General features: G+C 42.1%; 1 protein-coding gene across 11 annotated transcripts in view; it reads right to left on the bottom strand.

The window, feature by feature from the left end:
* The window catches only part of ICE1 (interactor of little elongation complex ELL subunit 1), a 58,885-nt gene extending 39,155 nt beyond the window's left edge, over positions 1 to 19,730 (bottom strand). For 8 of the 11 annotated variants that reach the window (XR_003436869.1, XR_003436872.1, XR_003436873.1 and 5 more), the window contains exons 1-7: positions 19,429 to 19,729; positions 6,500 to 6,558; positions 5,824 to 5,858; positions 3,493 to 3,511; positions 2,622 to 2,733; positions 1,001 to 1,077; positions 1 to 38 (exon numbers count right to left, since the gene is read on the bottom strand). Coding sequence is in view for 4 of the 11 variants with exons in the window: in XM_027125473.1 (XP_026981274.1) it covers positions 1 to 38; positions 1,001 to 1,077; positions 2,622 to 2,733; positions 3,493 to 3,511; positions 5,824 to 5,858; positions 6,500 to 6,558; positions 19,429 to 19,512 (424 nt within the window). In the remaining 7 variants the exon portion in view is untranslated. Of the gene's footprint in view, positions 39 to 1,000; positions 1,078 to 2,621; positions 2,734 to 3,492; positions 3,512 to 5,823; positions 5,859 to 6,499; positions 6,559 to 19,428 lie in introns of all 11 variants that reach the window. The other 3 variants (XM_027125474.1, XM_027125470.1, XM_027125471.1) reach the window with 3 other exon arrangements.
* Between the last annotated feature and the right edge of the window lie 584 nt (positions 19,731 to 20,314).

The raw sequence follows: 20,314 nt of genomic DNA, 5'->3' as shown, positions 1-20,314 counted from the left end.
CTTCCAGCTTCTTCACCTTGGCTTCTAGTTTCTTCTTCCTGATAATTGTATAAATTAAAATGGTTAAAAAAAAGTAACTTCACAATTTGTGATATACATGATTTTTTAAATTATTGAGATTTACATAATAAAGAAAATGTTAGTCACAACAAATATAACACATCAATCATTAAAAATACCAGCAACTGTTTTGAAGGTAAACTTCAGAAAGAACAGTATGCTATTTAGTGTGTAATATATGTAAGATGGATTTTTAAAACTCTGCATTTTTGCGGCATATCGTGCCTGTGTGGCTCATCTCTGGGCCAAGCTGACGCGTCCAGGTGGCATCCTGGCCTCAGTCCAGCACCTGACTAGGTGCGGTTGCTTTCAGGAGCACAGGCAGGCAAGGGCCGTACCACCATCTTACAGGAGGCAGTGGCCAGAAAACTGCACTTGTTTTAGGATAGACTTCTGAGGCAGAGAAGGTAGGAAACCCTCTGAGAAAGTCTCTGAATTACTGTGACATCGCATCTACATTAAACTACTGTATGTGTAGCTCACGAGTTTTGTAAACAATGTGAATATAGTATTAAACTTCAAAACAATCAACTGACTTCTCTGGAAGAGCCCCTTTCATTAATGGAACACAGACACCCATACCAGATGATATCTATTAAAGGAATGGTACAAAGAAGTGAGACGATAATCATGTTTTCTCTATGAAAACAAAATACAGACATAAAAGCATGTATGCATATAGACATAAAAACTTTTATGGAGTTCTTTGTGCAGGCCTTTAACATAAGATGGCTTATTTACTCCTATTAATCCTTCAACATAGGTATAATTTCCATTTTACAGATATGGAAACCAAGGTTGTGAGACTAGTTCAAGATCACCCAGTTAATTATGGTCAACATACCCAAAGACAGAGAAAAGAGAAACACTACTGATTTAAGCATTAAACATTTTCAAAGTTGAAAACACTATTTCCACAGTTAATTTCAGAAATACTTACTGAGCATCAGTTTTCAAGCATTCTTCTTTCACACGAGCATATTCCTGATGAGTATCCTGATACAACTTCAGAGAACTCTAAAAAGGAAATAAATGTGTGTGTGTGTGTGTGTGTGTGTGTGTGTGTGTATTTATATATATATGTGTGTATATATATATATATATACACACATATATGTATATCTCAACAATTTGAAAGTCATTGACCACCAGTGACAAGGATTTTGACCCTGATAAGCTAAATTATTATCACTTAATAGTATGAAATTAACCAAATGAATACATATGATTAGGCAGGAAACCAAAGTACAATTCATTGAACATTTTAACAGATATAACCAGATCCTAAACAGAGGTAATATGATAAAACAGTCTAATCAAACAGAGCTATAAAACTTAAAATATACTAATTTTAAAATAACCCCAAATCTTCATAATATCGAATAGCTAATATTTTTGTTGCAGCCAATTAAAATTCAACAAAACCTAAAGAAATTTTAGAGGTAATAAATATAAGCTATTATTACTACTATGCAAAAATATAAAATAAAACATTATACTTAATGATAATTGGGGAAAATATGTTAACACCAATCAATATGTATACCCTATGGACACTATGGAATGGGAAAGAAACATACTGAGCCTGATAACACAGTACAATATAATGTGTATAGCTCTTCGGCCGCCAAAGCTCTGAGAGACGGGCTTTATGACCCTTTTTACAGATGAGGGGTCTGAGGATCCAGACACTGAGTAATTCTTTGAACGTCACAGTGAAAGAGTGACTATTTAGGTTTATTATTCAGCTGTGATTCCAGTGTTCATGTTTCCTCTCAGGTATGGCTGATGACATTACTTTGTAGTCAGAGGTAGACAAAATTCAACATCTTGATTGTTGCTGTTTAATTTTCACCACATAGTTAAATATATAATAATTTCTATAGAAATAGGAAAATCGACCACTGTTTGAGTATGTAAACCTCAGAGAGGTGCATGGCATCCTAAAATGAAACAATCTGAAGACTGGGAGGCACAAATACCATCAGACCGAGGAGCCAGCAATCATTCTGGCTTGGCTACGACTTGCCTAATGCTAACCACCTAACTTCACTGGCTTCAGAGTTTATTTTAATTTGTAAAAGCCATGAATTCTCTTCTAAGGCTCCAATAAAACAAAATTTATATTAAAAATAAGTTTATAGCATCTAAAATAGTTTTACTTAGTGCAACTGGGTTTTGAAATGGAAAACATAATTTCTGTAATTTAAGTTTGAACTTTTGCAGGTTACTTTACACTTACAGCAAGAAAAATGGAAAAGGCAAGCAATGCAGGGCACATAAAGTCATAAAAATTCATAGCTAAAAAGGTTCCTCTACTGAACCTCTCAAAAAGCATAAGCAACTAATACAGCATTACATTAATTACTAATAATTACTGTAAGGACCAAGTCGTCAATCTACTAATTCAATGTTCTCTAAGTATAGCAATACACTTAGAGTCTTGACTATCATTTATGTCCTTTGTTAAGGCATAAAATGTCCCCTTATCCCAATTATAGTAAATAAGTAGATCTTAATTTACTGACGACAACCTTCTGTAGGAAAATTACTTTAGGTACCTTTTTCTCTTCTAACTCTGCTTTTAAAGATCCCAGTTCTTCCTGACACTTCTGCAGAGGAGAAATTTTTTGAAGCATCTGTTCCACTTGGTGATGCAGAGTAATATTCTCTCTAAAAATGGACAATGCATTAACGTTATTATGCAAAAGTATCTACAGTGAATTATTAAATGTATCTACTGGTTTCAATTTTATTTCTACCTAAAAACAAAGAATCTCTCTTTTTAAATGCATTCTATTTGTACCAAAATGATTATGTATCACTTTTTATTTCTGACATGAGTCTATTTCTAATAAAAGTACATCCAAAACCATATGAGAAGCAAGCGCAATAGGCCCTCAATCTGCTGGAGAATACAAGAACACTTGGATGATCTGCCAGGTGATCTGGCTCTTCAATCCTGAGTTCATCACCACTGATTTCAATTCAATGATAGGCAACTGTGTGGTCATTTTATAACCATATTTTGCCTTCTTCTAATTGACAAATGTAATCAGAGTATAAAACATTACTAAATTCTAAGTAAGACTACTTTAAATTGATCAAAATATACAGGATAAACAACCACTTTAAATTATCCAATTCACAGAGACAACAATAACTGATAGCAATAAACTTCATCTCAGTGGCCACAAGATCAGTAAAATTTACTGAAAAATCAAACACTGGGCTGTAATTTAAGACCTCGGTAAGAAATTCATTTGGACAATTTAATAGTAAGGAAAATGTGAATCTTCTTTTATTATAAGCATCAAAGAAACAGTCTACATAATGGGTCAATTCTATGTGGCACTTTGTTGAATCTGTGTAAAAATCTAGTCCGATAAGGGTCTACCCCAAATAGACTAGGAAAACAGGTAGCTAGCTTACCTTCTTGCAAACTGCAGCTGTAAAACTTGTTAAAGAAAACTGTGACAATTTTATCTACTGACGATAAAACAATTTCATCTTGTCTGAAGATAAAACTCACCTTAAAACTCCAATAATCTGTGTTCAGTATACATACAGGCAAAATCATAATTCTTAAAAAACAACAAAGTTCCATCTACAACATATGATAAAGCTTTTTACTGAGTTACTCCTATTAATCATAACATGTGCCATAAGTCAAAATATGTACTTCTATAAATTAAAGAAGATTCTTGATTAACTATACGATTAATATTAAATTCCAAGAATAAAGACAATGCAATAAGCAACTAACGAAAACTACCTTGAATCCTGTATGTATCAGAATACCTAAACATCCTGTCCTTCTTTTCTCAGAGTCCAGAGCTCAACTCCAGCAAATAAGAGTTACATACTTACTAAAACCACGTATATATGTGTGTATATATATTTAATGAATATAAATATTGAATGAATTAAATATATATATATATATATATGTATTTAACGAGCAATGAGAAAAGAAACACAGGGAGAACATAAAATCTGGAAAACCTTTCACTTTTTCAGTCTGCGCAATTTGGTAACTTCATTTCCCATCATGCTGCCAGTAAAATGTTCTAAGACAGCAAAAAGCCATTCCTTTAAGTTTCACCACCTGTCAAATCCTACTCTCATATCACAATATAGAAATGTCTGTTGGTCACAACACATCTGTACCCTCCTCTATTAGAATGTAAACTTCTGAAGATTAAGGAGTTTCACCCTAAATTACTGCAGTCTTTGCAAGAAAGAAAAATTCAAAAAATATCTGATGAAATAAAATATACTCTCTACCCTGTACAAAGAGGAACTAATAAACAACAAAACAGTCAGAATTACACAAAAGAGTAAAGAATCGAGTCACACAAGAAGCCATATTAAACCTACAATGTTGGCACCTCAGGTTGTAGAGCAAACAACTGCATACTTAAGGTACAATGAATACATATTGTGAGCAAAAGTCAGATGTGTTTAAAAAAAAAAATCTATATTTACCTATAGTTGAGGCTGAAGCAGATTAGCACACTGCAGAAGGGAAATTCAAGAATAATCAAAAAGTTTTATCAATTTTTAATAAATTACTCTAACAATTTTGATTTTTTAAATTTTATAAATTTTAGAAAAGTAAATCAATAATTTCCCTGCTAGCTTACATTTGTAATTACCTCAAAAAGTTCATATCATTTTCTCCAAAAAGGATACAATGAACACATATTTTCCTAATATTGGAATTAACTGCCTATTTCCCTATTTAGCTAATTATAAGTGTTTATAATAACTGTTTCTGTACAGCTTTCAAAATCAAAGATATTACTCTTGCAATAACATACATTTATAGTTAAACAGACTGATAATTTCAATAAAGCACAAGAGGAGATTTTCAAAGACCTATTTTTTTGAATGTAAAACTTGAGATACTAAAAATAAATCGAAATGCTGTGCCTTGATTTTATTCCTCTAATCACACAAATTAGATACAATGGTACCAACACAAACAAATAACTGGTGATTACATATAAGTTTAGGAATGCCAGAAATAATATTGAAACAGGCCTCAGGTTACTGCCAGAGTTGAATAGCAGTTATTTGCTCCAATACTGAAGTTAAGGCTGCGGGTCACACGTATGTGTGTTTACTGTCACAGGAGACACTTAATTCAGGTAAGTATCACCAAAAGATGTGGGAGGAATGATTGTGCACACTACTTCCGCCCTGCCAAGAAAATACAGAGGCCTGCAGGTGCTCTAAACGGCTACTGGACAAAACGGTGACACAGAGACCAAGGACTGTCCTGGGGATACAAACTTACACTATGATTTGGGATATATTCATTAATTCTCTACAAGTCACAAAACTAATTAACAAAAGTTAATTTTCCTACATTCTGAATATTCCTACAGTGCACTCCTTATAGAAATCCCAAAATATTCTCATAGCATCATATTCAGCTTCACATTATTCCTAAACCTAAAGAGCACAGGTCATATCCTCAGTATAAATGAAAAAGACCTACTCTTTAAAAAGCTTACAAAACCTTAAGAAAATCAAAATCAAAGACAAAAACAAAACACATTCTATAACAAGGAGGCCAGCAGCCTTGACCATTAATTAAACGTGTGTTATGAGTAGAAGACAGCTGCTCAACTGCGCTTGTCAGGGGCACTTCCTACTTGGAGCCTGTAAGCACCGCTTTCCAAAGAGTAACTATGAAATTTCTCACATTCCTTTACATTCTTAAAAATTCCAACGAAAAAGCCAGTAAAAGGATATCATCACATTTCTTCTGATATTCTGTCAACAAATTACTGTAACAAAGAAAAGAGTTATGTTACTTTTTCAATCTAGAAAACACACTATGTTAAAATCACGTTTCCAAATGTACAAGGCACCTTTCTTCCTAGGTTTCCTGCAACAAATTTATGTTTAATTAATTAAACATATGCACACACATATACATATCACCTTAAATTCCTTAAAAGCACTGCAATGATACATGAGTTTTTAAGTTAAAATTCCTATGATCTAAATAATATCTTTGCCTACAAATTCTTGTAACTTTCACAGGATTAAAAAAACAATCACACCAGGAAATTTACTACAAAGAAATCTGATGTCCAGTCCTAAAGCTAAGAAGGCTTTAAAGACAGAAAACAGCTTTAAAAAAAATTTCCAGTTTAGCAAAAATCATGTTCTAACCGCTGAGCCTTGCTGTAAAGGTCTGAGCACTGGTAACTCCCCAGCGGTCCAGTGGTTAGGACTCTGCGCTCTGGCTGCCGAGGGCCTGGGGCAGGCCCTGAGGAGTTCCATTATAACCCACACCACACAGGCACCAGGTGAGCAACCCCAGTTCCACTCTCAGCCCAAGGGGGTCTAACACCACCACCATCTGCTCCAGCTTGTATGTCAGGTTCACGAACTTCGGCCAAACAGAGGAAAACATACTCACTCTGTATTAATAATTTTTTGTTTCAGGGTAATTAATGCTTCAACATATTCATTTAAATTCTGAAAGAAAAAAAGCTACAGTTAGCTATTTGCTTTTATAATATAAACTACTTTATTATTTTTTCTGTAACATTATAAAATATAAACATACTGTTCACTATATTAAACATGGAAATATGTAAATCTATTATTTATGTTGAGTATAAACCCACAGAGATTCTATGTGACCTTGAGCCCATGCTGCATTTCTCTGAATCTCTTTCTTTACCTGAATGACGTCACTCTAACAGCAAGGCAGTTGTTCTGATGCTCTATGTGTGCTTTTTCACTGCGAGAACTCAATAAATATTCATTACTTTAGTTCACTGATTACTACTGACCATCAGTCTACACTTCACATTATTTCCGAAAGGACTTAATCCAAAAATACACATAAATTATTAAAAACAGCATAAAAATAACATGGGAAAAGCACATAGGAATATTAAAATGGGGCCAAGATTAAGTGAAACTTCTTTTTATAAGGATCTATGTTACACTTTAGGGACAAACTGCAAATGTGGCTCTAAATTACTGTTATCAACTTGACAGAAAAAAAACATTAGTTACACTGTTCAAAATGTTCCTAAAATTTAAAACTGAACAGATTTTCTTTTCTTTAAGTGACTTTTTCCTTTAATGTCTCCTTTTTTCACTGATAAACTTCAGAAGTAAGAACTTATTTTTCATTAATTATCTCCAAAACATCTTTTTCTATCTAGGTAATCTAATTTTCAGAATTACAGAACTATTTTCCTTCATGCTAATATATGCATTTTCTTTGCCGTCATACATGTAACATATTTACTAAAATAAAAAAATCTACACATTAAAATATATAAAGTAAAAAGTATATGTTATCTCATAATCACAACACCTGTCAAAAATCACTGTTACTTTTTGTATATATTCTTTCAGAACTATCACTATATATTTAAAATACGTCTGGATGTACTCAATCCACGAATTCTCCACTGAAAGCCAGTTAGGTCCTTTTCAGTCTTTACTAACAACAGGCAATGTATTTCCTTGCCCAGTTCTCTGGGAGACACTTCTAGTTTCCCCTAGGATAAAGTCCAAATAGGTTCCCTGCATTAGTGATAGCTGGGAGCTTTGATAATCTCAGAGACATATTTTTCATTTATATTTCTTTATGCGTGATACTGAGAAATCTTCCTTATCTCCTCATCATTTTTCTTTTAGTAAGAAAAACGGTCCCTTATATCATTTGCTCATTGGTGTGGTTGCACTTTTCTTATGAGCTGCAATATATGAGGAACAGTAACATCTGGTCCAAAAGTTACAAATATATACATGTGTATGTTTCTCAATTGATCATTAAAATACAACTATATATGAATACAGTAGTTTCAAATATTCACTTAGTTGAATTTGTCATTTTTCTTAAATTTTGGTTTCCTAATATATTTAGAAGGCTCTACCCCACCTAAGATGCTAAATCATAAGGAGTCTTCCACATGTTTTTCTAGTACTTTTATGCCCTTTCTTCCTATTTCTATCTTTATTCTAGAATTGATTCTTGGATACAGTAGAGACTCTGAACATTATAAATCAAAGGGCAATGAATGGACTATTCAATAACTTTAGTGTATTTGGCTTTCCACATTAAAAAAAAATCTTTCATTATGTAAAAAATAAATTCTACACGGCAGATTTCTAGGCAGAGAGGGTAAATAATGCATCTGCTTTTACTCCCTCCCTAAAACCAGCTAAAACTGAAGTCAAGGGATTTCTTTTCCCAAAAGGCCAAACCCACAAGGATGAGAAGCGGATAAAAGACAAAGGAACACAGGAAAGCTGACTTGAGAATACAGATTTAGCAGACCCAGGAGAGGCAGGCAGGGCGAGGGTGGGGGGCAAACCACTCAATTCTCAGTTTACACTACAAAACTTCAACAAGCACGGAGGGGCTAGGGTCCTCAGGAAGGTTGGACGGGGGTCACTAAGAAGATAACTAGTTGCAAGCTTCCTGGTAAGCATGAACCCTCAAATCCCCACTCTGCTCTGCTACCAGGAAACTGCCCCACCCCCAGCCAGCAGGAGGAGGTCTGCTTTTTGAAGAAGCCTCTGCCTAGAACACTGTGAACACTTGGGGCAGGTGGAATGCACCAAAAACAGAGGGACCAGGTACATCTAAGCACACTGCGCTGATACTGACCGCCTGCTTCTCCCCATTAAGCTCCCAGACAGTGGCAGCCAATCCTTTTGCCCTCCAGGCAGGAGACTAGAAGCCGTTTCTCTGAGAAAATCTAACCAGCCTGGAGACAAGATCTAAAGTAGCAACATGAGATATTCTTCAGTCAAGAAGTGGCCCACCCAGACCTACTGCAATGAAGCTCAGGGTCCAAAAACCCACAACACTCAGCATTGCCAGCCACCGCTCTATTAGCTACCGCTCTTAATATGAACAATCAATCAAAGATTTCCAAACATCAGACAGGAACCTGTAATATGAAAGAGAGACCAAAACAAAATGAACCAAAGCAACTTGCAGTAGACAAAAACTGAGAAACCTTTAAAGGTACTAATTAACATGACCTGAGATAAATGATGTTATTTTCATAAAACAAGAACAAGCAGCTATTTTTAAAAGGAATACTCAGAGTTCTTAGAAGTTTTTCAAAAAGTTTTTAAAAATTAAAAACAAACACCCACTAGGATGGCTGAAATCAAAATGACAGACAATAACAAGTGCTGGTGAGGATTCAGAGCAACTGGAGCCCTCATAGCATTGCTGGTGGAACAGGAAATGTGCAGCTGCTGTGGAAATAATTTGACACTCCTCAAAATGCTCAACAGTTAATTAGATGATTTAGCAATTCCATTCCTAGGTATATGCCCAGGAGAACTGAAAACATGCCCATGTCACATTTGTACACTCTTATTTAAAGGAGCATTTATTCACACTAGCCAAAAAGTGGAAATGCGACTGATAAATGGATGAACCATCACCTGATGAATGAATAAATGAAATGTGGTACAGCCATGCAATGTGAATATCTGACAATGAACTGGAATGAATGGCACATGCTACAATGTGGATGAACCTTGAAAACCTGCTCAGTGAAAGAAGCCAGTCACAAAAGGCTATACGCCGTATGATTCCATTCATATGAATTGTCCATAATAAGCAAATCCAGAGAGACAGAAAGTAGCCTAGTGATAGCCAGGGACTTGCAGGCTGGGGAAGGGGGATGTCTGCTGATGCTTAAGAGGTTTCTTGGCAGGGGCACGGGGCAGGGTAAACATGTTTTACAAGTGGCGACCAGGTTGTGTAACTGTGAATATGCTAAAAACCACCTAACTGTACATATTAAAAGGATGAACTTTATGGTATGTGAATTACACTTCAATAAAACTGTTATAACTAAATTAAAAACAGGGAAGCAAAATAAAAGACTCAGAAGATTTGATGATAAAGCTGAAAAAATGTCCTCCAAAATTTAAACACAAACAAACAAAACACAGATGTAGGAAAGAATGAAGAAAAAATAAAAATCAGACTGTCAGTGCAAGAAGTCTCACATGCCCAACAAGAGTTCCAGTAAGAGAAGAATGGAAAAATGGAGAGATCATTGAAGAAATACTGATATTCAAGAAGAAAAAAACCAAGAACTGAAGCCAGAAGTTTCTAAATTGAAAGGGCCCAGCACATCAATACAAACTGGATACAAACCATGAAACATAAGCACAAAATTTCAGAGCATCAGAGACAAAACAAAGATCCTATGAGAATGACAGAAAAAAATCAAAATGAAACAAGTCATGTACAAAGAACCTGGAATCAGAATGACTTTAGACTTCAACTATCATCTAGAGACCTAGAAAGCAAGCCTTCAAAATTTTAAGGGAAAATGAATTCCAAGGTAAAATTCTGCACAAGCTATCAGCCAGTCATGATGGCAAAACAGACATTCTCAAACCTGGAGTCTCCACAAACTCACTTCCCAGACACCCTTGCTCAGGGAGGTGCCAAAGGATGTGGACACACTCCACCCAAATCCTGGAGTAAACTGAGAAAGGATGAGGTGGGCGCAGAACAGAGGTAAAGAGAATCCAGAAAAGCCGCTGCACACCAGACTGGAGCAGCTCTAAAGGCCCAGAAGGGGATTTTTTTCCCTTAAGAACAAAACGACAGAATTATCTGGTGGAATGAAGGCATTAAGATGATATTTCTACCTCACTGGCAGAGAACTGCAAGCGCCACGTAGCATCATCACGCATTTAAATGGATTTTTTTTTTTTTTTTTTTTTTTTTTTTTGCGGTACGCGGGCCTCTCACTGTTGTGGCCTCTCCCGTTGCGGAGCACAGGCTCCGGACGCGCAGGCTCAGAGGCCACAGCTCACGGGCCCAGCCGCTCCACGGCCTGTGGGATCTTCCCGGACCGGGGCACGAACCCAGTCCGTGCAGGCGGACTCTCAACCACTGCGCCACCAGGGAAGCCCTAAATGGATTCTTTTTTAAATAACCTCCTTCTTTTCCCATTCTCTTTCGAGTTCTCTGCTAGTCAATCTCATCTTCCCAGGCTTGCTTCCAGATGCCATTCTGTAATGTCAAGAACTGTGCCAGAGACGTTCCAGAAACCTCAGGCTCTAGAGGTAAGACACAGCTGGATTCAAATTCCTGTTCCACCACTTCCTGGAAGGGTGCCTTGGGCAAACTGACTTAACTTACCCCTGCCTCAGTACTATTTCCAATGTTATAGATAAGGAGACTGAAACTGGTTTGGGTGTGTGTTTCGGGGGTAGGGGGTTACCTAACTGGCTTGCTATCAGGGTTAAACAGAATGAGCCATATGAAGTGTTTAACAGTCTCTGACACATAGTGAACACTCCTTAGCATTTTCAAGATGAAAACACTGAATTAAGGAAATAGTCATTAATCGGGGAAACAAGAAAACACACAGGTAAGGAAAAATCATCCTAAGTTACTCCATAGTTTGGCTCTGAAAAACAAATGGTCATAATGATGTCAACTCCGAATAGTGACCTAAGGGAAATTCACAGCTACACTGAGAGGACTTTTTTTGGGGGGGGGGGGGGGGCAGGAGGGAATGCTCAGGGGTGCTGGAGTACAGGGCAGAAAGACAGCTCAATCCTCACCTTCCGAAGTCAGAAATCAAACAATATGCCTAAAACTGAAAAACAAGCAGCAGCAATATACATCTATTATTTAACCAGATGAAACACACAGAGTGCAAACAAAAGTGGTATCTCTAGGGAACGGGGACAGGCTGGCTGGGGGCTAACAAATTCTGTACATCTAGCTGTCTCTCTAAACTATGCTCATGTATAATTCTCATTTTAAAGACTTAAAAAACATAGCATTACACAGGAAAATAAAACACAAACTGAGTGAGGACAACGTCTTAGCTTCCTACAGCACTCCAGTCCCTAACTGTTTTCCTATGGCCTGGCTGAGTGGCAGCTTGAATCTGGTCTGTTACTGCAGTGTCCTAATAAAACATTCTTTGGTTTTTCTCCAGTCTGATTCAAAGGTCACTTAGGCTGATTGCAATCAAGGTCTCTAATGGATCTCAGAACTGTGAATGCTGAGGGGGCTGTGTCTAGGTGGAAGGCAGTAGGGCCCTTCTGACTCACGGTCACTTACGAGTACACACACCGTGTGCCCTCCCTACTGCTGTCCAGCCTCTAGGGAAGGACGCAGGGTCCAGGGTGTTGTTCTTCCTCTCCAGGCAAGGGGAAGGTGGCCTGGCGTCTTTGATTACAGCTTCTCTCCCTGCAGTCTTGTCCTCTCCTCCTGGAACTTCTATTATAACATCTACTGGAAAGCTTTATTTATCTTTTCTGCTGTCCTAACTCCCACCTTCTGTTTTTCTCTGCCTTCGGGCCAAGCTCCTCAAGCTCTATCACGCTCACCCGCTCACGTGTTCCCTAACACAGCCCCCAGAGCAGCCCTCGCCCCGCCCCCCATGCCACTCAGACGCGCTCCCCATACCCCCGCCCCCCGCCGTAGCACACTGTGCATTTCAGCCATACAACAGCCTCCTGAACATCACCATGAGCACTGAGCACTGAGGAAAAGAGAGGCAGTGCACTCTGTGCTTCCCGTCTCCCCTCCCCTTCTCGGGGAAGCAGGATCAACATGGTGGCTAAGCGCACAGGGTGAGGAGAGGGGGCCTCGGCACGGAGCACGCAGTGGGCCTGGGGGCTGAGAAGTGGACAGAGGAGACGGCAGTATAGTTAGGAAAGCGGTTTTACTAAACCACTAAGTACAATACATAGACACAGAGCGAACAAGGAAATACACAGATGATAATGGAATAACTAAATTGCCTGAGTCGACCTCAAATTATACTAACATTTGGAGATGGGAGATTCTTAGCTGTGGGGCTGCCCTTTGCACGGACAGGCCTGCCAGCTTCCCTAGCTTCTACTCACGACGTGTCCAGAGCACTGCCTCATCCCCAAGGGGTGGTGCAGACAAGAGTCCACAGGGCGGCCTGAGACTGCTGTCCTTAGAAAGGCCTGCTCAAGACGTGGGCCCTTCGCTGGCGTCTGGGAACTTGGATTTCTGGAGGGTTCCCACCATTCCCCAAACTGACAGGAGTGGCCCCCTGTACCTCAACTGTGCAGTGTGGCCGATGCTGAAACCTGCTTTCCTTCTGGGAGTCTGGAGTTTTGGTACATGCTAGACAGGGGGTGCCCACGTGACCAGCCCCTAGCAGTCTTTGGGCTCTGAGTCTCTAATGAGAGTCCCTGGTAGATGATACGTCACACGTGTCACAACACACTGCTAGAGGAATTCATGAGTCAAGTCACTCACCTGGTTTCCTCTGCACGTCACCCCACTCGCCTGCCCTTTGTATCCTTTCACTACAATATACCACACCCTGGAGCAGCCCCCCTCGGGAATCACTGAATCTGGTGTGGTCTTGGGACCGCTAATACAGTGTAACCACCAAAAATGTCTCCAGACCTGGCCAAATGTTCCCCAGAGGATACAAGGCTGTACTCAAACTTCCCTGAACGTGAAAGACAGAGAAAGACTAAAGGAAAAAGGCTGAAGAGACGTGACAATGACATACAACACATCTTCCTTATAGGACCTTGAACCAGAAAGGGAAAAGCTACACCTGGGCCTAACCATAAGCACAATCGGATGGGTCTATGGGCTGCAGGGAAGTGCTGCACCGAGGCTTACATCCTGACTGGAGAGCTGTGGCTCATTCTGCTGACAAGTGCTCAGGTCTCGAGGAAACGCTCTGTGGAGTGCGCAGGGGAGGGAAAGTGTGCGTGTGTGCACACCATGATGGAGTGAATGCAACCATCTTGACAACCTGTGAGTGGGGTGAAGAGAATACCAGAGTTCTTCGCACTATTCTGGCAATTTCCTATGAGTTCTCAATTATTTCAGAATAAATTCTTTTTTAAAACCACACTAATCTCCTTGATTGCTCTGCTGTGGGCGATCTGCTAAATGGTCAGCTTGAATCCTCTCTGATAAGCCACACTTCCTCCTCCTGTTTGCTAACTTCTTATTAACTGCTCTTACTTAAAACTGAGAGTCTAGGTCGAGCTCCGTCAGCTGAGTGTGTCTCTGAACGGTTAGACAGGACCCCGGGTGATGCCCTCTGGCACAGTGGTGACAGCCCACCCCTTTTCACCTGCGCGCACCCACCAGGACGAGCTGAGAGGCAGGCTCCAGCCTCGCTGGCCTCGTTTTCCTCTCCTCGCCTTTTGCTTTGTGCTTACTCCATCACAGACTCCATTCTCCCCTCCTAGTCTTTGACATGATGCGCCCTCTGTCCATACTCTCCCTCCATCTCTTGCCTCTTATTTAGTAAGGAACCACCTTCAGGCCTAGACTCCCTTCTGCTGCAAAGCCTTCACCCATCCGTCCTTGATGCTCCCAGGGTACCTACCCTGAACATCCCCTAAAATAGTACAGTTGACCCCTGACCAACATGTATCTGACCTATGCAGGTCCACTTTTCCTCAAATTTTTTTCAATAACTATACGTACTTATTACACTACAATTATATGGTGGTTGCTTTTTCACTCATCCGTAACTTCAGCCACAACACAAGCTCCATGCCTCTTCTGTTCATGGTTGTATTCCAACACATGCCACGGCATCACAGACACAGTGACGCTCAAAAAATGTTCACTAAATGAATGAATTACAATTTTGTAAGCATTCTTTATAACCACTTACAAATCATTATGTCTAGGGACAAGTATGTTTCAAGTTCCAAATGATGAAGTTCAAACCACTGGTGATTATCAAATAGGAGTTCAACAAAAGTTTATATAAATAATTCGCTCAAACCTGCTCCAAGGACAACCAAACACCATTTGTTCTGACTGTATTCTAGTTACATGAGCTAAACAGTGTAACTATGTGCTTCAAACTCCCACCTGGATTCCCAAGAGAGTTAAACTGTTTCACTCTGCAATGACTGAAACTAGTAAAATAAAAGGGCCTCTCCTTCACCAGAATTAAAGGGACTTATGCCAGCTTGACTTAAAACCACTCAAGACTTGTTTAATTGCACATAATATCACCAGAGTAAGGATCTACCTTGGTTTAGGATTCCCAAAGCTCGGCAACCCATATGCACACTGGGCTACAGATCAGTGATAAACCATTATAACCAATAAGGATGAGCAAACAGATACGGTGATGTGAGAGACTAGAAAAAGAGAAACTAGTGGGTATCTCCGCACCCACTAAAGAAAAAAAGGGCAAGGAACTCCCTGGCAGTCCAGTGGTTAAGACTCTGCACTGTCACTGCTGAGGGCTCGGGTTCAATCCCTGGTCAGGGAACTAAGATCCCGCAAGCTGTGGGCACGGCCAAAAAAAAAAAGAGAAAGAGGGCAGGGAGGAGTGAGACAGGAAGGAAGACTTGCAGCGCACCCCAGCACTGTTCCACTGGGGACAGAGACAGCCAGCCTCCCACAGAGGTTCAGAAGGAAGCCACTGATGCCAGGGCTCCTGCAGGCAAGACGCTTGTAATGTGCTCATATATGTCCTGCAAGATCCACAAGTCTCAGCGTGTTAGAGCTATACAGCAGGATGCCTCCTCTATGTACAGAACCTCTTCCGTTTCTCCCTGGTACAATTTTAGTTGAAATACAGAACTTGCTGTGACACTATGTAACCCTGCAGAAACTTCTTTTCTACCGGTGACCGATCATGGACCTTCTACCTGGCAAATGCCATCGCCTGTTCTCAGCCCTCCATCTTTCTCATCCTGATTTCCGTATGCTTCCTGTTTAACTCTGTTTCTCCTTGCTTCACCATTCCATGCTCACCTTAGTCATGAGCCCGCTGGTTTTCTTTTAAGAGACAGAACACACTTCTCCATTCTCTCTCCCTCTCCAAATAAAATTCTTACAATGAACTCAGTGCCCATCTGACCTGGCTGCTTCACTATTTCCCTGGAAGTATATCACAGTACCTTGGAAGCACCTCGCACTACAAACAAATGTGAAAACAGCTGAAAATCCACTATGCTGACGTCATTCCAAAGCTTCGCTCCTACATTTCCAACGTCTCTCCCATCTTGGTGTCTGCTTTTTCCTACCTCTACCACAGTTCTCAGAGTCACTCAGGATTTAAATCTCTGGACCTTCTGTTTTCCTGACTCGAGATCTGTCCACTCTTTGCAGTTTCTCACACTCAGAACCTTCTTCTTCTCTATTCCCAATCCCAAGACCCTTCAGTTAAGCCACCCTCTTATTACCACTAGCATGCATTAGTGAAATCATTTACCTCCTCAATCCAGCATGCACACCGCCACCGGTTATTTTTACTACAAACACTGCTCTTGTGTAGTAACCATACAAAACCCTTCACTCTTCATGGTGCAAACGGAATTAAGCACAAAACTTTAAGGTGGTTACCATTCAAGGTCCTCCATAATCTGCCAGGAACCTACTTTTCCAGCCTTACTTTGCAATATTAAAGACTTGTTCCATGGACTCCACTCACAACTAACCATTTTCTTCCCCTAAAAATGCATTCCAGGCAACAGAAAACCCAAATGCAATGGAGTACTGCAATCTAGGAGAGAGGTCTGCAAACTAAGGTCCTTGGCCTGTTTTTGCAAATCAGGGTTCCATGGAACATAATCACACCCATTCCTTCAGTGTTATCTGTGGTCATCTTTACACTATGCGGGCAGAGCTGAGTATCTGTGAACGAGACCACAACACCTAAATATTTACGATGCTGCCCCTTACAGAAAGGCCTGCAGACCCCAGGACTTAGGGACTTCACAGGACAACTGGTACTGCTGTTTTGAGAACCAGTAGCAGGAATGTGGCATGGGAGGAAGGAAGGCGGCGACAGGAGGCTACTGCAAAAACCCCCGGGGCCAGAGATTACAGCAGTTCACACAAGAGTGGAAACAGTGGGGACGGTGAGAAATGGGTGGCTAACAAAGAAGCCAACAGAATCAGTTGATGGACTGGATGCAGGTTATTAGAGAAAAGTGAGGAACCAAGGATGACATCTAGTTTCTGGCCTAAGCTACCAGAAGGATACAGTTGCTACTTTGAACCAAGATGGGGACTACTACGGGTAGACCAGGTTTTTGAAGGAAAATCAGATCCACAACTGGACAAGATAATTTACACCAGTCGTTCTGCTGCACAAAAGCCTCTCAGGACTCACTATCCTTTCAGAGTAAGAGCCCAAATCCTTACAATGGTCTCTAAGGGCTCCCACAGTCAAGCTCTCTTCTCTCTGACTTCATTAAACTCCCTGATTGCTACAGGTCGTTTGTGTTCCCCACAAAATTCATATGCTAAAACACAATCCCCAATATGCTAGCCATTTGGAGATTGGTCCTTTGCTAGGTGAACAGGTCGTAAGGGCAAAGCCTCCATGGATGGAATTAGTGTACTTATAAATGAGACCCCAGAGAGCTCTGAGCTCTCTCCCCGCTTCTGCCATGTGAGGACACAGCAAGAAGGCATGAACCAGGCATCTTGCTCTCACCAGATACCAAAGCTGCCAGTCCCTTGATCTTGGATTTCCCAGCCACCATAACTGTAAGAAATAAATTCCTGTCGCTGACAAGCCACGCACGTTATGGGACTTCATTAGAGCAGCCCCAAGCAGACAAGACACCAACATGCACTCCACCATGCCCACAGCGCCTCCCTGCTCTCCCCGGGCACACCAGTCAAGCTCCTGCGTCAGGCCACCACACCTGACGTTTCTATTGTCTGGGATGCTTTTCTTCAAAGACATCAACAGAACTTATTCTCACCACCTCTGCTCAAATACAACCTCTGTGCGGACGCCCTATTTAAATTCCACTAGCCCCTGGCCCCTTCCTCACTCTTTTGTTCTCCCCCCTTCTCTGCTCACTTTATCTCCAGCACATTTATTACCTTCTCACATAACTTGTTTAATCTGTCTCCTCCCCCCACCTCCTAGAATGGAAGCTCCAAGAGATGGAGAATATTCGCTTTTCCCCCCACTGTGTAACTGCACTGCCTAAAACACAACAGGTGATCAATAAATATTTGTTGAGTAAATAAACCGGCCCAAAGAATAAATATAACTCGTGAAAGAGTCAAGAGAACTTCACTCACGTTCCTGGGTTTTGAGGGGAAAAAACAAAAGCACGTTCTAAATGCCTACGTGTGGCAGCTCAGCTCAGACAATTATTTTACTAGTAGCTGCCCCTCTGTTTCAGAGTGCCAGCACATGACTTCCTTTTCTCCCTCCCCTGCTCTCAGCCCTTAAATGTTTGGGATCAGTTCATAGATGATGCAGTTTAAAATAAAAACAAAACAAAACAAAACCCTAAGCTTATCTAGCCTACATTCCTTTCTGGTTTCATCAGTGCTCTCCCCTCTGCGCTACACTCACACCAACCAGACTTCGTTCTGCTCCTCAAAGACACCTTGCTCCGTTTCACGTCAATAATCGCTCGCCCGTTAAGCCCTCTACCTAGAAAACTTCTCTCACACCTCTGCCAGTCTGCTTCTTCTCATCATTCAGGTGTCCGAATGCCACCACTTCAAAATCACCCTGCCTGCTGCCACCCCAGCCAAGAGACAAAACCACCACTCCAACTCCTCCTTTATTTTCCTAACACTTAAAACCTTCTAAAGGCCTATTTGCACACATGTATCTTATTTATGACAGCAGATCTTACCTCCTTTGTTCACCACTATGTCCGTGGTGCCTAAAATACTAAGTAAAATAGGTGATAATTTAGTTACATGTCACTACTGTGGTGGACAGTTCCGCTTTACCATTAAAGACACTGATAGCCAGAAGAAAGACTCCTGATATCAGATAGCTGGGAGAGGCTACTGGAAACGACTACTTGGGACTATTTCCACGACTCCGTGAGACCTGGGGCCACACACTAGCAGCTCTTCTGTCACGGTAGCGCACAGACCACGCTACAGTTAGGAACCTCCAGTATCGTCATGCCTTTAATCGATGAACGACCTCTCGGCCAATCCGCAGGCCGCATAAGAACCTGCCCCCAGGCAAGAAACATTTTAAGGACGGACCAGCGCAATAAAAAAAGCTTATCCTGGGAAAGGTGGCTTCGCTTGTCATTTTGACCATCCCTCATCTACCTACAAGTCAGCCCTGGGGAGCCCTGAGACTGCATAAAGGCAGCAGGGGGCCCTCCAGAACTCGCTCTCCAACCACTGCATCCCAGTAAATGAATCCTGGATCCTAAACCTAAATAACGCAAAGGAAGCCGTTTCCAAAGCAACTAAAGGAAAGGGCGGCAGGGGGGAGGGGGGCTTCCGCCCGGGAGTGGAAGCAGCGCGCAGAAGCTTAACGCGCGCGGCCCGAACCCAGCCGGAGCCCTGAACGGCCGGCCCAGCCCCTCCGCACCCTCGGCCCGGGGGAGACGCCGTACCTGCTGCAGGGAAGCGCAGCCCTGACAGCGTGAGAGGTCCGCCGCCGTCCCGGGCGCCGCCGAGTGGGTCTCGCCCGGCATCATGGTGCCGCGGCCGGGCCCGGTGAGCCCGCGCGCCTCAGGGACCCGCGACCTCGGCCCTGTCCTGCCTCTGCTGACGCTGCCGGGGCCGCCGCCTGCCAGGCCGCTTCCCGCCGGGTCCGGGCGGGTCCATCCGTGCACAGAGGTCCCCGTGGAGCTGACAAACCACCCTCCGAGCCAGAGCTGCCTCGGGCACTAGAAAGAAACGATACCCGGCGCGGCCCCCGAGCGCGACGCAGTCCGGCCAGGACCCCGCCCCGCCCTGGCTCGCTCCGCCCCTCGCCGCGGCGCGGGGCTGCCTGAGGCGCTGCCTGAGCATAATAGGAAGAGGAGCCGCGCCGATGCGGCTGAGAAGACGGGTGCGAAGGAAACGTCGAGAAGAGAAGAGACATCGGAGGGGCCCTTCTTCCACAGTGTAGCGTTTACTCTTTCATTGCCGGCTTGCTGTGTGGCACACTTCACATAGACACCTAAAACCTTCAACGAGGGGGAGGTGACCTGAGAATGACGTCATTCCAGGCGCCTCATGGTCTTGAAGGACCCCGCACCCGGACGGGTCAGTGCGCGATTCTTAAGTGGAGGAATGGGCGCTGTCCGAGTCTGGCCGGGTCCAGGAGGAGACGGCAGGACTACAGCTCCCAACGCCCCGCGCGGCGGGCGGACACCGAATGGTTCCTCCGGCCGCGCCCGGTGCGCGTTGGCGCCTCGCCTTGTTTGTCGTCGCCGCTGACCAGTCCTTTCTCCGGGAACGTCTTTCTTCCCGACAGCGCCTGCTGTGTCCACTTGCCGTCCGACCCGGCGCTCC

Source organism: Aethalodelphis obliquidens, unplaced genomic scaffold, assembly GCF_003676395.1.
Source record: "Aethalodelphis obliquidens isolate GAN/ISIS:26980383/991018 unplaced genomic scaffold, ASM367639v1 scaffold29, whole genome shotgun sequence".
In the NCBI taxonomy this organism is placed as follows: domain Eukaryota; kingdom Metazoa; phylum Chordata; class Mammalia; order Artiodactyla; family Delphinidae; genus Aethalodelphis; species Aethalodelphis obliquidens.
The sequence above is the reverse complement of the archived record's forward strand: the minus strand, read 5'-3'. Positions and strand labels throughout refer to the sequence as shown.